This window comes from Tetrao urogallus (genome assembly GCF_951394365.1).
Source record: "Tetrao urogallus genome assembly, chromosome: 6".
Classification (NCBI taxonomy): domain Eukaryota; kingdom Metazoa; phylum Chordata; class Aves; order Galliformes; family Phasianidae; genus Tetrao; species Tetrao urogallus.
In genome coordinates, this window is record NC_136819.1 from 53,072,163 (window position 1) to 53,091,041 (window position 18,879).

At 43.7% G+C, this 18,879-nt stretch overlaps 1 protein-coding gene across 1 annotated transcript in view; it reads right to left on the reverse strand.

Moving 5' to 3' along the window:
• Window positions 1-15,341, reverse strand: part of BRF1 (BRF1 general transcription factor IIIB subunit) — a gene marked incomplete at both ends in the record, with an annotated part of 159,671 nt that extends 144,330 nt beyond the window's left edge. Inside the window, 2 exons of the mRNA XM_079537219.1 lie at window positions 1,907-1,987; window positions 15,155-15,341. Of these exons, the coding sequence (XP_079393345.1) occupies window positions 1,907-1,987; window positions 15,155-15,341 (268 nt within the window). The remainder of the gene's footprint in view (window positions 1-1,906; window positions 1,988-15,154) is intronic.
• Between the last annotated feature and the right edge of the window lie 3,538 nt (window positions 15,342-18,879).

Below are 18,879 nucleotides of genomic sequence, written 5' to 3' on the forward strand. Positions count from 1 at the left end.
TTTAAATGCAGCAGACAACCATCTCATGATAGAGCAGCAGAGGGAAGGGCCCTTCCAGCCCCGATTGCTCTACCTGCAATTGCAGCTGCTGTTGTCGTGCCCAGGACAAAACAAGCTCATGGAAAGAAACTTTCTCAGATTGGCAGCGTGACAAATTCAGGTTGGCCTCAGAAATCAAAGATCAAATGCCTTCACTGTTTTGTTGTTGTTGTTTTTAATATAACAGATAGCCACAGAAGAAGGAAAACCATAAAGAGCCTCAAAGAGGTAAAGCTAAAAAGAATTATTTTCCCCTCTGTGAATGGTTTGGTAGACAATTTCATTTCAAACAATATCTATGATATCTTTCTCTGATACACTACATACAATGAGGGATCCCGAGAAGTGCAGCACACACAAAACCTGTTGTGACGGAAGATGCTCAGACGTATTACATCCCCAGAAGTCCAGCCAGGAAAGAAGGCAGGTTTAGCTTCCAGAATAATGCCCACATTTGGTTTAACTCCAATTACTGAAATGGGTTTTTAAATGATGCCTACACTCCCAACAAGATGACAGCATTTTCTCACCTCAGCGTTTCATTTTTCTACAATTAAAGTCAAGTAACTGAGCAGTTCCTACACACAACCAATTTATTATTAAAATGCCTGCACAAAATTACAGCTACAATTAAAATGCCTTCATGAGATGACAATTCTAATACCATAAAAGGTGTTCTAGTGGTTTTATTCCACCATTCCAGTGTAGTTGATACAGACACTCTCAGAATTCACAGCCATTTCAAACATGACACCGAAACCTGCTCACAAAGCATGAGACTTACTTTGTCAAATAAACAGGGCTTGATACTTGGTACAAACAGCAGAATAAAACAGTCTGGATAGCAAACAGCTGCATAAGGCTGATCAAAGCAATCTGAGTATATTTCAATACCGCAGATCAATCTTACCATTTCTGTAATGATGCAGACAAAATATTGAAAGCATAACACTGATCTGATATCTATGCAGACACAGCATCACCCAAGACCTTATGGTTTAGTTGTAATGTTTAAGATTTGAATTGAAGAAAATGCCTTTATATAAAATACCCCCCCCCCCCAAAACAAAGCTTCACTGCTATAGTGCTACTACATCCCCTGCTTAATTACACATCAGCTCCTACATCTTTCATATAACAGTCCATCAGCTGTCATCTCCAGGAGTTATGAAACAAGAGTATTAATTATAAAAAGACAACTTCTGTCCACTGTTAAACATCAGCAAATTGGAAGGAACTGGAAGACCATTTCTGGAATACAAGCTGTTTTTATTCATTCTCTTCAAAGACTGTACATGAAGAAGATTTCAATTGAAATGTATAGCTTGTAATGAGAACAAACATTCTCTGGACACCAGAACCTTTCTCCATATTTCCTTTCTCTGTTCAAGGGTCACCTATTAAGAATGCAAGTATTTTTTAAGTGTGTTACTACAGGTATTGATTACTATATGTGCACTGCTTCGCTCTTACATAAAAACAAAAGCATTTGAGCATTCATAGTTAAAAATAAACATGCATAAAGCACCACAGGAACCCTGAAATTTAATATAAAGCCACAGGAAGTTGAGAAAGAATAAAAAAGTGCAATGGGCACATCAACCTTGAAAAAGCTCTTTTAAACTGATAGTACTGTAAGGTGTCATTACCCTTTGTCAGCCAGCTACCTGACCTCATAAATCAGCTATGGCAACCAAATGAGAACACAATGTAAAATCAGCACTATGCTGACTTGCCTACTACTGACTAGCAAGTGGCTTCCCAAGGTTTTGAGGTCACATTCAAAACTATAAATTTACTGCAATCAATCATGTTAATTAAAAAAAAAAAAAAAAGTCACTTCAACAGAATTAAAGCTTGCAAGTACCATTCTGTAGAGTTTGTGCTCGTGACTCCTTTCCCAGATTCGCATGGAATCCTCCTCCCAAAGTCGGTGTTTTGCCTGCACCTATTGAGGAAGAAAAAAACCAAAAACATGTCAAATGCAATACCTGAATTAAAACACTAGACCAAACTTAATGGGCCACTGTGCTCTGTATCTGTATAATTTACAAGATGATAGATTACAGTAAGGAGAACTCTGTCAGGTTCTTAAAGGACTTAAGATGGAGCGCGAGCCCTGTGCCACTCAGTTCCCCCTCAGGACCTCCCCAGTCTCAGCTCCAATTAAAAACATTGCATTCCTTATTTGGGGCAGAAAACAAAAATCAGTGTTGTAAAATATTGCTCCAAGTAAAACAAGAAAATTTCTTAATTGTATTTTTTGTCTGAAAAATATTCAATACAGAATTTTAATAGCTGATTACTAGCACTACAGCACATAAAAACATGGTTAACATTCAATACTAAGAGTGTAGGCTACTATAGACATAACACACACTTAAAATAACTACAGTTCAGCATCAGACACGCAGAGAGAAGCTTAGGCTACAAAATGTGCAAGTCTGGAACTGCTACGTTTACACCCTGAAAGGCTGGAGTCTAAAATAAGTCTGCCTTGTGAATTAGCACAAACTAGAGGCTGGTTTATGCATCTGTGCCAACGCTGAGACTCTGAATGCAGAGTCCTCTGGGAGTCAATGGAGCTACTCATGCAAACGAATCGTGCAGAGCAGGGAATTAAACTACTGAGGACAGAAACAGTCTCTTATTAAAGCAGAAAGTTTTGTTGGTTTTTTTTTGGGTTTTTTTGTTTTTTTTTTAAATAATCAGGCTTCCTCATGCAGGATGCTAGAATCGATCAGCTTAACAGAGAGACCAAAAAGCCAAGCTGCAAAGATTGAAAACCAGTAATTTGTTGGTAATTGCACTTCAGTCTGCCCTTCAGAATAGGAAACATCACCTTATTTCCTGCCATGCCTACAGTTCTCCTCAAGTTCTTGTAGCTATGGCTCCCAGTGTTACACCTGTGAGCATCTCAGGGCACTGCAGCCACACACCTGCATAAGGCACCTCCAGAGTGGGCCCAGCAAAGGAGAAACTGCAGCCTCTGATTAGATTCTCCTGACTAGTCTCTGAGCAGCATGTAATAAACATCTTGATGAGAAAAAATAGAAAAGCTTATATTCTAGTACAATCTTCTGCAAGCCTTCCAAGCTGTTTTCTCCATACAGCCTTTAAATTAGGTTTTCTATGCTGTTCACAACAGAAACTGACTTCACCTTTGCTTCATTAACAGAGCCTTTCAACACACAATAATCAGAAGCTCTCACATAAATGCCCCACAGCTTAAGTACTTCAACATCCTAATTAGAGAGGAAAATGTTGGGTGGTGACCTCCCTGCTGGATGCAGACACTGGCCTCCCAGCCCTGGGACTGCTGCAGGCTGCACACCTTGCTGCTCTCACAGACAGCATCTCTCCTTTCCAGGAACACTCCAAAGCAAAGGATCTGGCAAAACAGGGATTACTGCCACATCACTCCGGCACTGACACAGGTTTTGGCACACAATTTATACTATTGGTTTATCTGGCAAAAATACAGAGATGGCGACAACAGTTTTATGCACGTTTTCCTCAGCAACAAATCTAAATCTTCAGAAATTTTCTTTCCTACTCTCAATTTTTTTTTCCCCTCACATCAATGTTTGCTATAGGATGGGCTCTCACAGGTCCTTCAGCTGGGGAAACAGCAGCTGGCCAAAGGCACCCCTGGCAGCTGCCTCCTCCTGGCCACATCACCTCAGAACATTCAGACAGTCCTCCTCCTCTTTGAATACATAAAAATATCAAACTCCATGGACTATCGTTGTCAAAATGGCTGTACTGCACTTTTACACGTCTCCGTTACTGATGAGAAGCTAACAGTCATATGGCAGTGAATGCTATTAAAAAAATTAACTTACTCAGAAGCAGAAATCCAGAAAGATCACAAAAGAAGATTAAGATGAGATTTCAGCTGTTCAGATCCCTTTCATTACATACCATTTTAGGCCTGGTCTAAAAGCCTTTTCTTTCAAAGCCATAGAGTCCGCAGCAGATACTGACAGAGCATTCTGAAAGACAAGCTCTGCTATCAGAACTGACGTGTCCATTTCTCAGCTAGTTAACTGGAAACACTGTACAGCTTGAGTTAGCACTTGGCTTTGAAAAATCGACAGCAAACAAGTCTGTTGGGGACTAACCCTCTCACAACTGCCAACTAATGCTGTGAAGTCTCACCATCAGCTTTAATCTTAGCAAGGAGAATGCAAACCAAACCCATTAACACAACTGTACAGCTGGGTAATAAGAGAAACTATTAAAAAAAGACTAAAAAAGAAATCTGTGAAATCATCAAATTAATTTAGAGACCAAATAAAAACCCTACAGAGCCAGTCATTAGAGACGTACAAAGAAAAGGAACAGCAATCGCTAGGCACAACCATATTAACATTCCAGCTTAACTGAAGTTTTTACATTTCTTGACCTTTTCTATTTTTCCTCTACAACTTCAGAAGTGAATTAAACAGGCTCTTGGTTTTTCACATTCAGCTTTCAAGACAGAAAAAAAAAAACAACACCCCACATCCGAGAAGTATTTGGTGTCTGCAAGTACCGCCTGCCAAGTCTTCAACGTTAACACTAACATTTCCCTAAGCCAACGCAAATACCCTCCTCAGGGAGGTGGTGCCTCCCAAGGCAAACCGTCATCTACCCGTTATTTTTGGAAACTAAACAACTCTCAAGCTGTGCTTCACTGAAGGCTTGCTTCCTCTTCCAGTTAGCTTTGGACACTGTGGAAGTTTTGAATTAGAACAGTGGAGTTGAAAGGGATCTACAAAGACCATCAAATCCAACCACCTATCATTTTTGCTTGGACAACGGAAGGCATGGAGAGGTATCCCAGCCAGCTCAGCAGTACAGCTGCCAGTTTTTGTAGTCCTCTCAGCAGGATACAGTGAGGCATAAGACAAGGAGAACCAAAGATGATGGACCAATGGACCACTCTAGAGGTGTTCTAAGCCAGGCTGGATAAGGCTGTGAGCAACCTGCTCCAGAGGGAGGCGTCCCTGCCTAAAGCAGGGAAGTTGGAACTAGAGGATTTTAACAGTCCCTTCCAATCCAAACCATTCCATGATATTCCTGGAAACTTGATGACACTTGGACAAAGCTCAGACAGATCCATCCCAAAACCCCACACCCACAGCAGGGGGTTTGGACTAGATGACCTCAAAATGTCCCTTTCAACACAAAGCATGCTACCCCCGTCATTACCGCAGTGCTGAAGCACCATGCCTACCTACTTTGCAGCCAACAGCTGCCATCCTCACATCTGCTACTCTTGCCACGTGCAGGTCAGGCCCTGGCACCTTGGCCAATTCTGTTTTGCTCTATTGACTTGCCAGCAAAGAAATACACGCCACTCAGCTTTTCTACGAAAGAAATATTCCTCAAGATGTAAAAAGAGCAAGCAAAGGTTGAATTCTGTGACAACTCTGAAAGACAAACAGATGACAGCAGAAACAGCACTGATCACATCCTCCCATATAGAGGGGGCAAAGAGCTGCTACTTGGGTACCTGCAGCAAAAGGGCAATTTCCTGAGAGCCACCGAAATGCTGAGTTCCACATTCAACACCTGGAGAAGAAAAAGCACTAATCCCTGAGTTATAGATTTTGTTTCCCCTAGAAGACTGGGAATGAAGCTGCTTGCAAGCGGGTCTGAAGTATGCCTGCTATTTGCTAAGATCAGGGTTATGAAAATCCTTCCCTGCAAAAATTAAAACTGAAGAACTTCAGCCCTTTCTTCTGCACGTGACAGGAGAAAAAGCTTCTGTCTGAAAGCCACGTACTTACAGACCCAACATAAAATCTATACACAACGCAGACTGCATCACACCAATGGTTTGATAGCCTGGGTCAGCTCAGTAGTCCAACATAAAAAATTAATCAGCTTCCCATTAAAGTTAACAGTAAAAATCAAAAGGAGAGTAGGTCAATGTTCCATCACATCTCATGCCCACAACAGCAAAATGATGTAATTAAAGTCGTCTGAACACACATAGCTGCTGTGACTGAAAGATGTGTTTTCTCAGCCATTATTACAAGGAAGCTCACAGGCCTGCATATATGCTCCACATCTGCTGAAACGCTACTGCTGAATAAAAGCATAAAGACAAACTTTTAATCTAGTGCATCATAGCTAGTTATCTCTGTGCTTATTTCATAACTACCATCCCAAGGGATAAATGCAGTGTTGCATCCACCACACCCAAATTTAAGGCTGCACAAGTCTATGAAAGATGGTCCGTATCCAAGTTACGTGCAAGATGGAGCATTTACACGACCGACAGCAGTATAATCTGCAGCACTCCAAGCAACTGCTTGTTGCCACCACAAGGACAGCATGTAAAAGACTCAGCACTGGGGGGAAAAAAAAAGAAAACCACAACCCTATACACTTAGCTCTGATGCAAGATTGCCACCTTGAGGATTTCAGAAGAGAAGCAAGAAGTCATCAGCTCATCTCTCTGAAATGTAATTATTTTCTGCACGAAGAAGATGCATTTCCCCTCTTCCTTCCCAACTCAAGATGATTATTAATTAGTTTTGTAATCAGGAAAGTGAAAATCTGTGTACCTGCTTCAGTTTGTTCCACTCTTCTGAACATCCCAAAAAGGTCTGAAAAGTCCAGTAAACTCATATTTTCTTCTGTTTTGCTAATTATACCGTGACCACTCATGGTTTACATCATCTCTAGGAATCTGGACTGCAATTAAGTGGAATTCTGCTGATACTTTTATTTTCAGATCCCAGTGATTTTATTTTAAGCATACGTATCACTGTTGGAATCCACTTTAGGATTCAAGGTTGCACTGTAACTAACATTTTATGTCAGGCTGTCAATATATCCTGCATAAGAACTCATTAACAACTAATAATTTAAAACAAAACACCTATTCCCACCACCTCTGAAATACTGAAAAACGCATAACAGTCCTCTATCATGCATAACTCAACAGACAAAAAACACAATCTGATACGAATACAGAGACCATCCTCTCTATCAACTGCCTCACTGTATTAGTCCTTCCTATCAAATTCTAGAGGAAAGAACATATAGAAAGTGAATACTTAATAAGCTTAGCTTCAGTTTTAGGACAGCATTCTCCTCCCTGCATGTAGCCCCTCTTCTTTCCAGCTGGCTGACCACAGCTTTCCATTGTTCAACACACTTCACATCCACAAACCCCCAGAGAACCAAATATTTTGATCAAGTCAAACTGCAGGCAAGTTCTGCCCTTGAGGTCCATGCAACAGTCCTAGATGTAAAGACAAAGAAGCAGTATATGGAGAATCTTACAGTAAGCTTCTATATGCACAACTGAAAAATGGAACATACCACAGCTATACAAATGCGTAAACTATGTTAAATTTGTCAAGGGACTGGAGAGTATGAGTACATGTCCAGAGTTCAGAGCAGTGCACACGGGTCTCCGCAGTAAGATGATTACCATTCACGTGAAAAAAAGTCAGCAGGAAGAAACTTTTCCTTGACATTCTAATACTGGTAAAAGCCTACTTACAAGCACTGTGGAACCTCCTGTGCTAGAAGTTCTAACAAAGTTGTGGGGATGCCCCATTGCCCCACCCCGGAGACACTCAAGTTTAGTCTGGACAGGGCTCTGAGCACCTGATGGAGCTGTATGCGTACCTCATCACTGCAGGGGGTTGGATAGATAGCTTTTAAAGGTCCCTTCCAACTCAAACAATTCTATGATTCTATGAACAGACATAGAATTGTGAACTACTGTGTTCAGCACTAGTAGTTCCCAACTGTCATTTCACCTTACGAGCAAAAGTACACAAGTAACTTCCCACAAGTGACATTTCTTCCCATCAGCCTCCACTTGCTATCTTACAGTTTCATGTACAGTTGGAGATAGAGAATCTTACGTATAGATGCTGCACAAGAGCCATGAGCTTCATTTGATCCTGAGTCAACTCTGAAGTTGGACTAATGCTGTCAATACTCCTTGCAGACTTCCATTTCTACCAGTGCCTTTACAAATTGTCACTCTCCTAAAACTTTCCAGCTTAGTCATTATTATGTAATGGTTAAAAGACTTGAATTCACACCAGTTATTGTACACCTCAAATAACAAATACATTCTTTATTTTATCATGTATTCTTAATCAAAAGCCACCAACACAAACAGAAATTTCAAGTAATCAACACTAAAACTGTAAGCCTGGTTCAAGACGGTCACACATCTCCAACGCCAAATGCAGGTCAAATCCTGTGGGGCACAAGCCCCATTTCAGCAACCAGCCTACAATCACCTCATAATCCTCCTAGTGAGGCTCCCCACAGAACTAATTCAAGGATAAAATATCCTGTAGGCCTTATCTGGAGTTAGAAAGTGCCCCTAGTTCCACCAGTTTGTCTTTTCCACCCCCTTATCTTTTCCACCCCACAGTTGTCACCAAAATGACCATGAGTAAATGGACGTACGATTTCATTTTCTGCTGCTACGAGCTAGCCAACTTGGAAATAGAAGGTCAAGACAAAAACATTCAAAAACCCACCACCTCCATTACAAGCCAGGGACCTTTTTATAGCAGCAATTAATGAGGGTGGTGAGACACTGGAACAGGTTGCCCAGAGAGGCTGTGGATGCCCCCTCCTTGGAAGCATTCAAGGCCAGGCTGGAAGGGGCTTTGAGCAACCTGGTCTAATGGAAGGCATCTCTGCCTATAGCAGGGGGGTGAAACTAGATGATCTTAAAGGTCCCTTCCAACCAAACCATTCTGTGATTAATATCTGAGCAACAACCCCTTCTTCGTGTAACTCCACAGTAACCTTCTTGACTAAGCCTAATGTGAAATGAACAACATAAAGTAAAGGCAAGACCTTCACCTTGGCACAAACAACTGTAGAGGTTTGAAAACTATGAGGTTTCTTAAGCTTTGTAAAATTAGGCAGGTGGTTAGAGAAGCCAATGCTAAGAACTAGTTAAAAGCTTATGGGAAATAACTATGATTTAAATTTTTACACGGATTTTATAAGAGGCTACAGAGAGCCCCGGTACAAGGCATCGAGCTGCTCTATATGACCAGGGATGAACTGAAGCCAGACAGGACACTGGGCTGTGGCTGAGGGTCAGCATCAGACTCAGTGAGGTGAACCAAGGTCAAACACAGCCCAAGGAAGGCCAAACCGAGCCTGAGGCACCAGCTGAGACCAGGCCAGGACAGCAGCCTGCAGGGGCTTGGTGGGGCCATGGCTGGGTGCAGCTGCAGGGAGCTGAGGATCAGCCTGGCTGAGGCCCCACTGTGACAGGGGCTGACTGCCCCCAGGACCTGAACTGGGCTCCTGGGCCTGTCCAGGCAGGGTTGGACAGCCCAGGCAGACACTAGTCAGAGCCCTGGAAGGAGACAGCTCTCACTGCACACACAGATCCGTGTCATTTCCAAAAGGCAGATTTTCAGACTGCCTTACGGTTTCCAAGAAGCTTATCAGATGCTATTTCTTTCAGATAGTTATTGAGCATTTAAAGACTTTTCCTGGAAGAAAAGAACCTGAGCTTCCCCAGACATGAGATCTTCTGGGGTCACAAGGTCAGCATGCCTCAGAGAACCATTTTTCTGGGCTATATTTTCTTGGTTATGTCTTCCAGCTTGCCCTGCATTGCTCGCACAGCTTCCTCAAATAGGGCTGTTTCCATCTCCTTTGATTAGCATCAGATTGAAGCCCTAGAATTCCACTTTCTCATCTTTAGAGAAAAACTTCCCGGAGAGATCTGGATGATTAAAATCCACATCAAGTTGAGCCTTCCTGCTCTTATTCTCTTCACTTTTGTACTTATTTTGCTGTAAGCTCTGGCAAAGTTATTTGTGAAAACTGTTTCTCCCAACAAGTACCACAAGGCTGGTGCATTACTACCCAGATGTGGTAAAAGAATGATTAGACGATGTGCTGCCTTCAAACAGTGTACAACAATCTGGCCTTCTACAAAAACAGTGGCCAAATATCTTTGCAGACCACAGAAGGGCTCAGTAGAGTTCCTTTTTCCTGTACACAGATACGGGATAACTAAGAGATAGAAATACAGCTTATTCTCAGATACTATAGTGCTGGATTTTACTGCTGGAATTCAAAAACCGTGACCAGAAGGAATCTGTTGGGAGCTTGGGTGCAAGGAAAAAACATCACATTAATTTCTGTTAAGAAAGTGGGGAATTTCAATTCAAACACTTTACAAATCTGGTACAAGGACACAGAACAATATTTTGGAATATTTTTGTGAGAGTCTGAACCAGCTCTCAAGTCTAAAGTAGATGTTTAACAAAATTCGATTTGTGTAGTAGGAAAAGTATATGCCTCAAACATTTTGTGTGCAAATAACAGCTTCTTGGAGCTGAAAAGTGCATGACAACTCTCTCCTACGAGTATCTGCTGACTCTTGAAAACTGTAATCAAGTTCAAGAACAACACACTCACGAACGGCCTTCAAAAGTTTCAAGAGAATAACATATCCAGGATTGAGGCCTGAAACTAGACGCTTACCTCACTGCAACAGAATTTAAAAGTGCAGATAGCTGGAACACACGGGGCTCATCAAATGCTTCACAAGCATGTGTTCTCTGAAGATTTTCCTACCAGAAGATGACAGACACACACTGTCCCTCCTTCTAGAGCACGAAGAGGGTGTCCCTTCCCTACTGAAAGAATTCACCTGCCCATCTCCCAGCAAGTTCTTCACAAGACATTGCCAAGACCATAGCAATGAAGGGGCATGATCTTGAAGAGAGTGTTATTACATTGCAACAGACAGATCATGCCCATCTACAAAGGGTGTCTCATCAGCACTGTCACAGTCCATCTCCCTCTATGTAATGATATAAACCACATCATATTTTATACAGCCAAGCTGCTGTTAGGGTAAGATTTCATGGTCGTTTTACAAAGTACTGCACGTGCAATTTGGTAACCCTTACACTAAATAAACCTTTGTTTTGCAGTCTGATTTCTGGACACCTGATCACAGACTTTCTCCTACTTGTAAGTATTTCTATTAGTGACTTCCCAGAAGAAAATCAGAAGGCTTAGTTAATCATTTTCAAAAGAGAACATGCCTATCTAACATCAACATCAGAGAAGTAGCGTTCATCATTTAGCAGACGTCAAGCTGAAAGAAACCATGATACTTTGGAACACCTATCTTTGTACTGCAAAACCTCTGGACACCACACCCTTGGACAAGCTTTAAAAGAATGGTCGAAACACTCAAAAGTATCTTTGCAAAGCTCAGAAAGAACACCACCTCCCTCAGAACAGCTGTGCCAGCTCAGGCCAAAGGCCTATCTAGTTCAGTAGCTTGCCTCTGAACGGTAATGACCACTGATGTACGTGTCTGCAAGACAGCACAAAACCTAAGTGCAAACTGTTGTGATATATCTTGTGTAATCATCCAGATCCTACAGATCCAACGCTGAGGGACTGCAAAATTCATAAACAGCATGTCTAATAGTGGCCATGGCACATTTCTATTCTGTTTGTTCAACACTTTGAATCCATGTAAAACTTTTAACGTCTACAACTTAAGCTTCACAATTTAATGAAAGGAAAAAAACCACCTGAAACCATTCTTAATGCTTCTGAACCTCCTACTTGCTACCTTCAAAACAAACCATCCGGTAGCTTCCTTAGTGCTGCCTAGCTTACGCAACACTGAACAACTGCTCACTGTGGCCACAACATTGTACGGTATTCACAGATCTCTACCATATTCCATTCAATCACCTCTTTTCCAGTCTGAAGAGGCAGAATCTGTTCAGTCATTTCTCACTAAAGAGCTCTTCAAGAAACCCTGCTTTTGATCACCTCATCTCCCTCTCAATCATTTCTAGCTCTATTACACTTTTTTTTTTTCTGTTTACGGAGGAAACTACAACTCTCAATCTCATGTGCTTCCCAGAGTAGCTACTCTACTACCCAGACTACTAATGGCAACCTTATACCATACTGTCTTTACTAGCCCAAATAATTTAGCATTGCCAGCCCATCTCATTAACACTCCATTCAGTTGTTCTCCAGATCAGACGGCCCAGATGTCTGTAAAACTTCACTGCCACTTCACTGAGATGAATTATTATTTATTCCTAATCCGTGCTTATTGTTTAAGTAATTACTCTGCTCTGATGGATTTGCAAAAGGAAGTCCTCATCATCTTGCTTCTCCAAATACTGGTTTCTCTAGAAAGCTCCAAAAAGATCTGAAAAGCATGAATTTACTTTGCCAAAAAGCATTCTTTCCATGTAATTACCTGTACATCCACCTATTTCATCCTTCACTGCTTCTGTCCTTTTGTCCAACTGACGGCATTTTCCCAAACCTCTCTGCAGTAGCTACGCAAGATCTCTCAAATTCCAGCACACCACTGCTCTGCTGTTAAAATTCTCTAAGCAACAGAAGGCACAGACTCACAGACCCACTAGAAAAACTAGAAAGCATTGGCCGTACCAATCCTCTGTGAAAGGCATCAGCATTGAGGTTGTAGCTTCCTGTGCTAGGCACGCCGATATCTAAACTTAACGCTGCCTGTGCAAATGTAATGGTGATCCCACACCTTCTTCTAAACCTTCCAGGCCAAAAGAAGGGATTTCCCATACACAGTGCTGAAGCAGCCAGCCTTACAATCAAGGTGTGATGTAGGCAGGTGATTTTGCATTAATATAGAGAAGCACAAGACTCTTCCCTCCCCCAGCAATCAAATGCAAGATTCTGAATACTCAACCTGCAGCTTCACAAAATAAAAGGTTTTGTGAGATGTACCAAAGAGAAGGAACAGTACCTCAGTGCTTTCCATACCCAGCTGGTTTGTTTGTTTGTTTGTTTTTAGGAATTAAAAATAAATAATGAATAAAGACATCTATTTGTGTGCTAGTGTATGTAGAATAGCTATAGAATCTCTCACAGAGCATAGAAAGGTTTGGGAATCTCACAAAATTTGCTGAACAACCAGGAAATCCAAACTCCTCAGCCATTGAGAACCCCACTCAACTCCCAGCACCTCACCAGAGAACCTGACATTCCTCACACCTTGTTAAACATGGGCAATGGTCTTCAAGTCACCCATGCCTCCTAACCAGGTGCCAGGGGCTCAAAACCAGCAGCCTGGCATCTCTGACACCACAACACTGCACAGTAGAGCTGTCTCCCTGGACTGCAGCTTGATGCTCCCAAGTAGATGTAGTCCAAAGCATTTCATACACAGGGGATTCTTCAGAGCCACAGAGCTAAAAAACCTACAAGGATGACAGGAGGTGTTTAAAAACCAGGAACTTTGATAGAAACCTGTTTATGTAATCAGAATAATCACTGAAAGCTACAGCTTACCAGAAATTGCTGCTTTATGACAGAAAATGTGTATTTGAGGCAAAGAAATATACACGCCACTGGATATTACTCCGATGAGGCAACACAGAGAGGGATGAATTCTGTTTTGCTTATACAGGAATTTTTCTACCCATTCCCAAGGACTTAAATCAGCATCATACTGACACAACATACAAGCATACATCACAAAGACACTGTTAGTACAGTTCAAATACATCTTTTCAGATTAGTGTGTATTCCTCAATTTAAAATCAGCTGAAAAAAGATTATTCACAGCAGAAGTATCCGTCTTGGAACATGAGAATTTTATTAGTATGTACGACCCTCAGCCAAACTCCCTTACAATATTTACTGCATAAAATAGGGCCCTTCACTTGCATTAACTTTGCCAATCCACAAGCAGCATTGTTCTCAGAGTTGTGTTCTTCACCAAAACGCAATCATTAACACACACAGCGACCTGTTATCAACACACAGTGAAGCTCCTGCCATCACCTCTTGTGCCAGCCAGATAAAGCACCATAAGCATGCTGGAATGTGCTTCAGTCAGGTTTCCACTTTTACATGCCCACCTATCCTCACAGTGCTCATCTGTCTTCATGGGTACCAAAATTCCTTCGGTGTCATATAATAGATAACTACCTGTACAATACCGAGGAATCACACACTATCTATTCAAAAGGAGCAGCCAGCTACAGCATCTCACAATTTGCACAGAAGGGAAAAAGTCTCTTGAAGAAACTATTAGGAAACCACTGTACAATTCAGCCAGGGGAAAGAAAGAGACTCAGTATGGTGCAGATCTCTATTTTCTTCTTGATATTTTTTATAGCTCCCAAAATGAGCTCAAGCTTGCATGCCATCTGTCCTGCATAATTTTGGGTGGGAGGCAAAAAGCTGTACCAGCCCTTAAAACGTAGTCTCCACATCTCTACAGGAAAAAGTGAAGGATGCAAGACTGACTGATAACCTTAAAAGCGAAATATAGCATCAGTACCCTGAGATGGAAGATGGCAACAGCACCAGGCAACATTTAGAGAAGCCCTCACCTGCAATCCCTCTGGTTCCAACGTGCTGTGCTGCCCTTCCCACCACCATTCTCTCCTTCCTCAAACCCATTTCACAGAATCACAGGATGGCCAGGGTTGGAAGGGACCTCAAGGCTCATGAGTCTCCAACCCCCCTGCCACACGCAGGGCCACCAGCCTCCCCATTAAATACCAGACCAGGCTGCCCAGGGCCCCATCCAACCTGGCCTGGAACACCTCCAGGGTTGGGGCACCCAGGGGAAGGTCACATCTAACCAACCTGGTGTCCTTCACATAGCAACATCCCTGCATACCCAGCCCTTCCACACTGCACCTTCTTGGACATTAGAATAAGGCTGAACATTAAGAAAAACTTCTGCATAAGAGTGGTGAGGCACTGGTGCAGGCTGTCCCGGGAGGCATCCAAGAAACACACGGTTGCGATACTGAGGGACAGGGAGTAGCGGGCAATAGGTGGACAGCTGGGCCAACCTTAACGATTCTACGACTCTCACACAGCTCCGATCCTCGTGCGCTCACACCTGCCACACGCGGAGCATCCCTCCCACCTCTCACATATACCTTTCCTCCATTCATCCCACCGCAAACCACACCTTCCCCCATGCCGACCCTGCCCACATCACGCTGCGCCCATCTCCCATCTCCGCCGTTTCCCGACGCACCGCCGCTATCCCGTCCCTACCTCACACACCGACCCCGCACCCCGCCCCACTCCACGCGCAGCCCCTCGCCCCGCCGCTCACCGTCCAACGACACGAACTGCCCCACCGCGGAGGAACCGCCGCCGCTGTTCTCCACGAACTGCACCTCGGACACGATGATGTTGTCTTCCAGCACCGAGCCGCAGCCCGTGCACACCGCATCCCCACGCGCCGCGTCTACCTCGATCTCCGAGCAGCCGCACGCGGCGCACACCCGCCCGCCCGGCATGATGCCCCGCAGTCCCGGCCGCGGCCCGCCCGCCTCCCAATGCCGCCGCCCGGCACGGCACGGCCCGGCCTCGGCGCAGGCCTCGCTCGCCGGGACCGGCACGGGGAGGAGCGCGGCGGCGGCCGGCCCTAACAGCTCTCGCGAGACTTGGCCGCGCCCTCCCTTTCCGCGCGCCGGTCCTCCCTGATAGCGGGGCGGGCGCTGTGCGTGACGGGCGGGCGGTTCGCTGCTGGCATCGCACGGAAAGCGGAGAGCGCTCTGTAGGTGCTTTTAAGGAAACAGCTGTGGTCTCGCTTACCGAAAAGACCCTTGTAATGTTCTGCCGCTGGGGGCAAACATTGAGAAGCGCAAGGCCGTGCACGTAGCTGTCAGTGCTCTGCAGTCAGCCCCGAGGCAGCCCGCGTGAAGGATGGGGAAGCAGTCAGTCTCATGCTTAAGACAGGCCATCAGGACTTGATGAGGCTTCCCTCGTTCTACCATAGGCTTCTTACCTGACCTTATGTAAGCTGTTAATAAATTCGCGCCGTGGTTTCTGTACAATAAAACAAGAGCGATGACACCTTTGTGCCAATCTCTGTTTGTCCTCCCAGCTGAGGTAGTTTGATTTGGGGGGAAAGGAGTCCATGGCTAAGAAAGGAACTTGCACCCAGTGAGCAGTGTGGCTTTTTTTGACGTGTAATAAAGTCTGTAGTGATGACAGAATCACAGAAACGCACAAGTTGGAAGGAACCTCTGGAGATCTCCCAGCCCAGCCCCTGCTGAAGCAGTTCACAGAGTCACAGAATTGTAGGGGTTGGAAAGGACCTCCAGAGATCATCGAGTCCAACCCCCTGCCAAAGCAGGTTCCCTACAGCAGGTCGCACAAGTAGGTTTCCAGGCGAGTCTTGAACATCTCCAGAGAAGGAGACTCCACCACCTCCCTGGGCAGCCTGTTCCAGTGCTCCGTCACCCTCACTGTAAAGAAGTTCTTGCGCACATTTGTGCAGAACTTCCTATGCTGCAGTTTCTGGCTGTTTCCCCTTGTCCTGTCTCCACACACTGCTGAAAAGAGTCTGGCCTCGCCACTCTGCCTCCCACACCTTAGATATTTATTATTTATTTAACCCTGGATCAGGTTCACAGGATCAAGGCTAAACTGACCCGTTCACTTAGCCTTTCTTCATAGGGGAGATGCTCCAAGCCCTTCACCATATTTATGGTCCAAAGTTCCTGACAGCAGGTTGCACAGGAAATATCTAGGTGGGTTTCGAATATCTGCAGAGAAGGGGACTGCACCACCAGCGCTCTGTAACCTTCATAGTAAAGCAGTTCTTTCTCATGTTCACATGGAACTTCCTGTGTCCCAGTTTGTGCCTACTGCTCCTTGTCCTGTCACTGGTCACCACAAAAAGGAGCCTGGCCCCATCCAACTTGACTCCCATCTTGCAGATACTTATAAACAATGATGAGATCCCCTCTCAGTCTCTCCTGCAGGCTGAACAGTCCCATATCTCTCAGCCTTTCCTCAGAAGGGAGATGCTCCAGGCACTAACCACCTCTGTAGCCCACTCTTATTTCTGCAATGTATGTTTCTGCAATGCTTTAACTATTAGTAATTCATCATTCACATCCAATTCGATCATTTTGTAGTAACAATAAACAGAAACGTTACAGAACATAATTAATCTGTTTCAGTAAAGCCCTTTGAGTTTCGTCTTACTGAGACACCAAGGTATTAAAGCCTAGTGCATTGTAACTTGTGGCTGTTAATTCTAGAAACAGCTGAACTGTATTTTGATCCAAGAAACTGACTGCTCACTTTAGTACTCAACCAGCACGGCACTCTGCAGACTAAAGCTGAGCCAAATAGATATACATAACACTACAACAGAACAATAAAAGCTAGGTGACAAAGTCTCTGGCTACAGTAAATGAGAACGAGCCCAAATGCAGCAGCCATGAATATAGAAATGAACAAAAACAAACAAACAAACAAACAAACAAAAAACCAACACTGCTTACCTTTAGAAAGCCTCAGATAGACAGAGATCTCCAGCAAGAGACGCCTTTGCCTCCACTGCCAACTTTAGATGAGGTCTGGGAAAAGGTGGATCCCGGCTCCACCCTTTCCAGTCACTCAGGTACACTGCTTCGCTGCTTGCACCTGAGCTCCCCTGGGTTGGCCCTGCCTTCCACCAGGTGCTCAATCACTGTTTCAAGCTGTGACTTAGCATTTCCACTACAGATATTGCAGTAGGGTACAGACTTTCACTGTTGGCACTTGAATACAGAAGCCCACTAGTGCAGAAGCATTTGATCTTCTTACAAACTCACTACTGTCAGTATGTCCTCCCCAAATGGCTCAGATGTAGCCATACATCTACAGGCCATATACAGATCTCTATGAACTGCTCATACACGTGGTACAATATTACTTACAGCAGCACATTTAGACACACAGTATGGCACATACTGAAGCTGTTTGTGCCACCCAGGAAGCTAAGCATCTCTTAGGTGTGAGCTTTTGTCATATGCCTGGAGCTTTGCGGATTCTGGGCTTTTGCAAAAGGAAAACAGCAATATCATCACAGAGACAGTACTGCTATAGACACAGTTTGGCTTTCCTCTTCCTGGACTTATTCTTCCGTTCTGAGATGGATTTGTGAAAATAGGAACTTTAGGTTTCTGAAGATTCTTCTTTTGGAGTTTCCTTACTGAAGCTGCTCCTGCTGTTTGTGATGCCATGACTCCAAGTGTGAGCTCACAAAATTATAGATCATTTCAGTAATGTCAGAGGAAAATGATATCCCCAATACCAAATATTTTTTTTATTGTTTATAGGAGAAGGAAAAAAGAAATAAATATTTTTCTCTCTCAGAAAAACCTCCAGAATGTCAGAATATTTTAAGTAAAAACTGGTGATTTACATTAGGTCATTTGTCATATAGTGTCTCTGACAGGCATAAACAGAAGAAATCCTGCAACAGTTATGAAATACCTTTCCATCAAAAGGTTTCTTCTTATCTCAGATGGAAGTTAACGTGGCCTTCATTCATTATTTAAATTTTCATCCTCATCCCAAAATTATTGGTGATTTGATTGCTGATGTTATCAGTCTTTTCTGGGAGACCCAGATAAGTTCGGAGTTTTCCATTCTCAATGTGAGCAGCAGAGGGCTCTTGTGAGAGCACTGCATAGCTGCGGAGCAAAAAAAAAGAAAATCTCATCCGACGTAATACTGAATAAGGACAGAGTTTTAATCTCTGTCTTCTCATAAGGTGAGGTTAGTGCTGATGAAAGATGATGTGCTCCCAGTCCTGAAAACTGAAATCCCCTGCCTCCTGCTCATGAAAGCTTTCTTATGCAAAAGCACACAACATTTCAAACATTTCTGTCCTGAACCAGTGATTGAGTACCTGGTGGAAGGCAGGGCCAACCCAGGGGAGCTCAGGTGCATGCAGTGTACCTGAGTGACCAGAAAGGCTGGAGCCAGGATGCACCCCTTCCCACACCTCATTTAAGGGTTGGCAGTGGGAGATGAGGGTATCTCTTGCAAGAG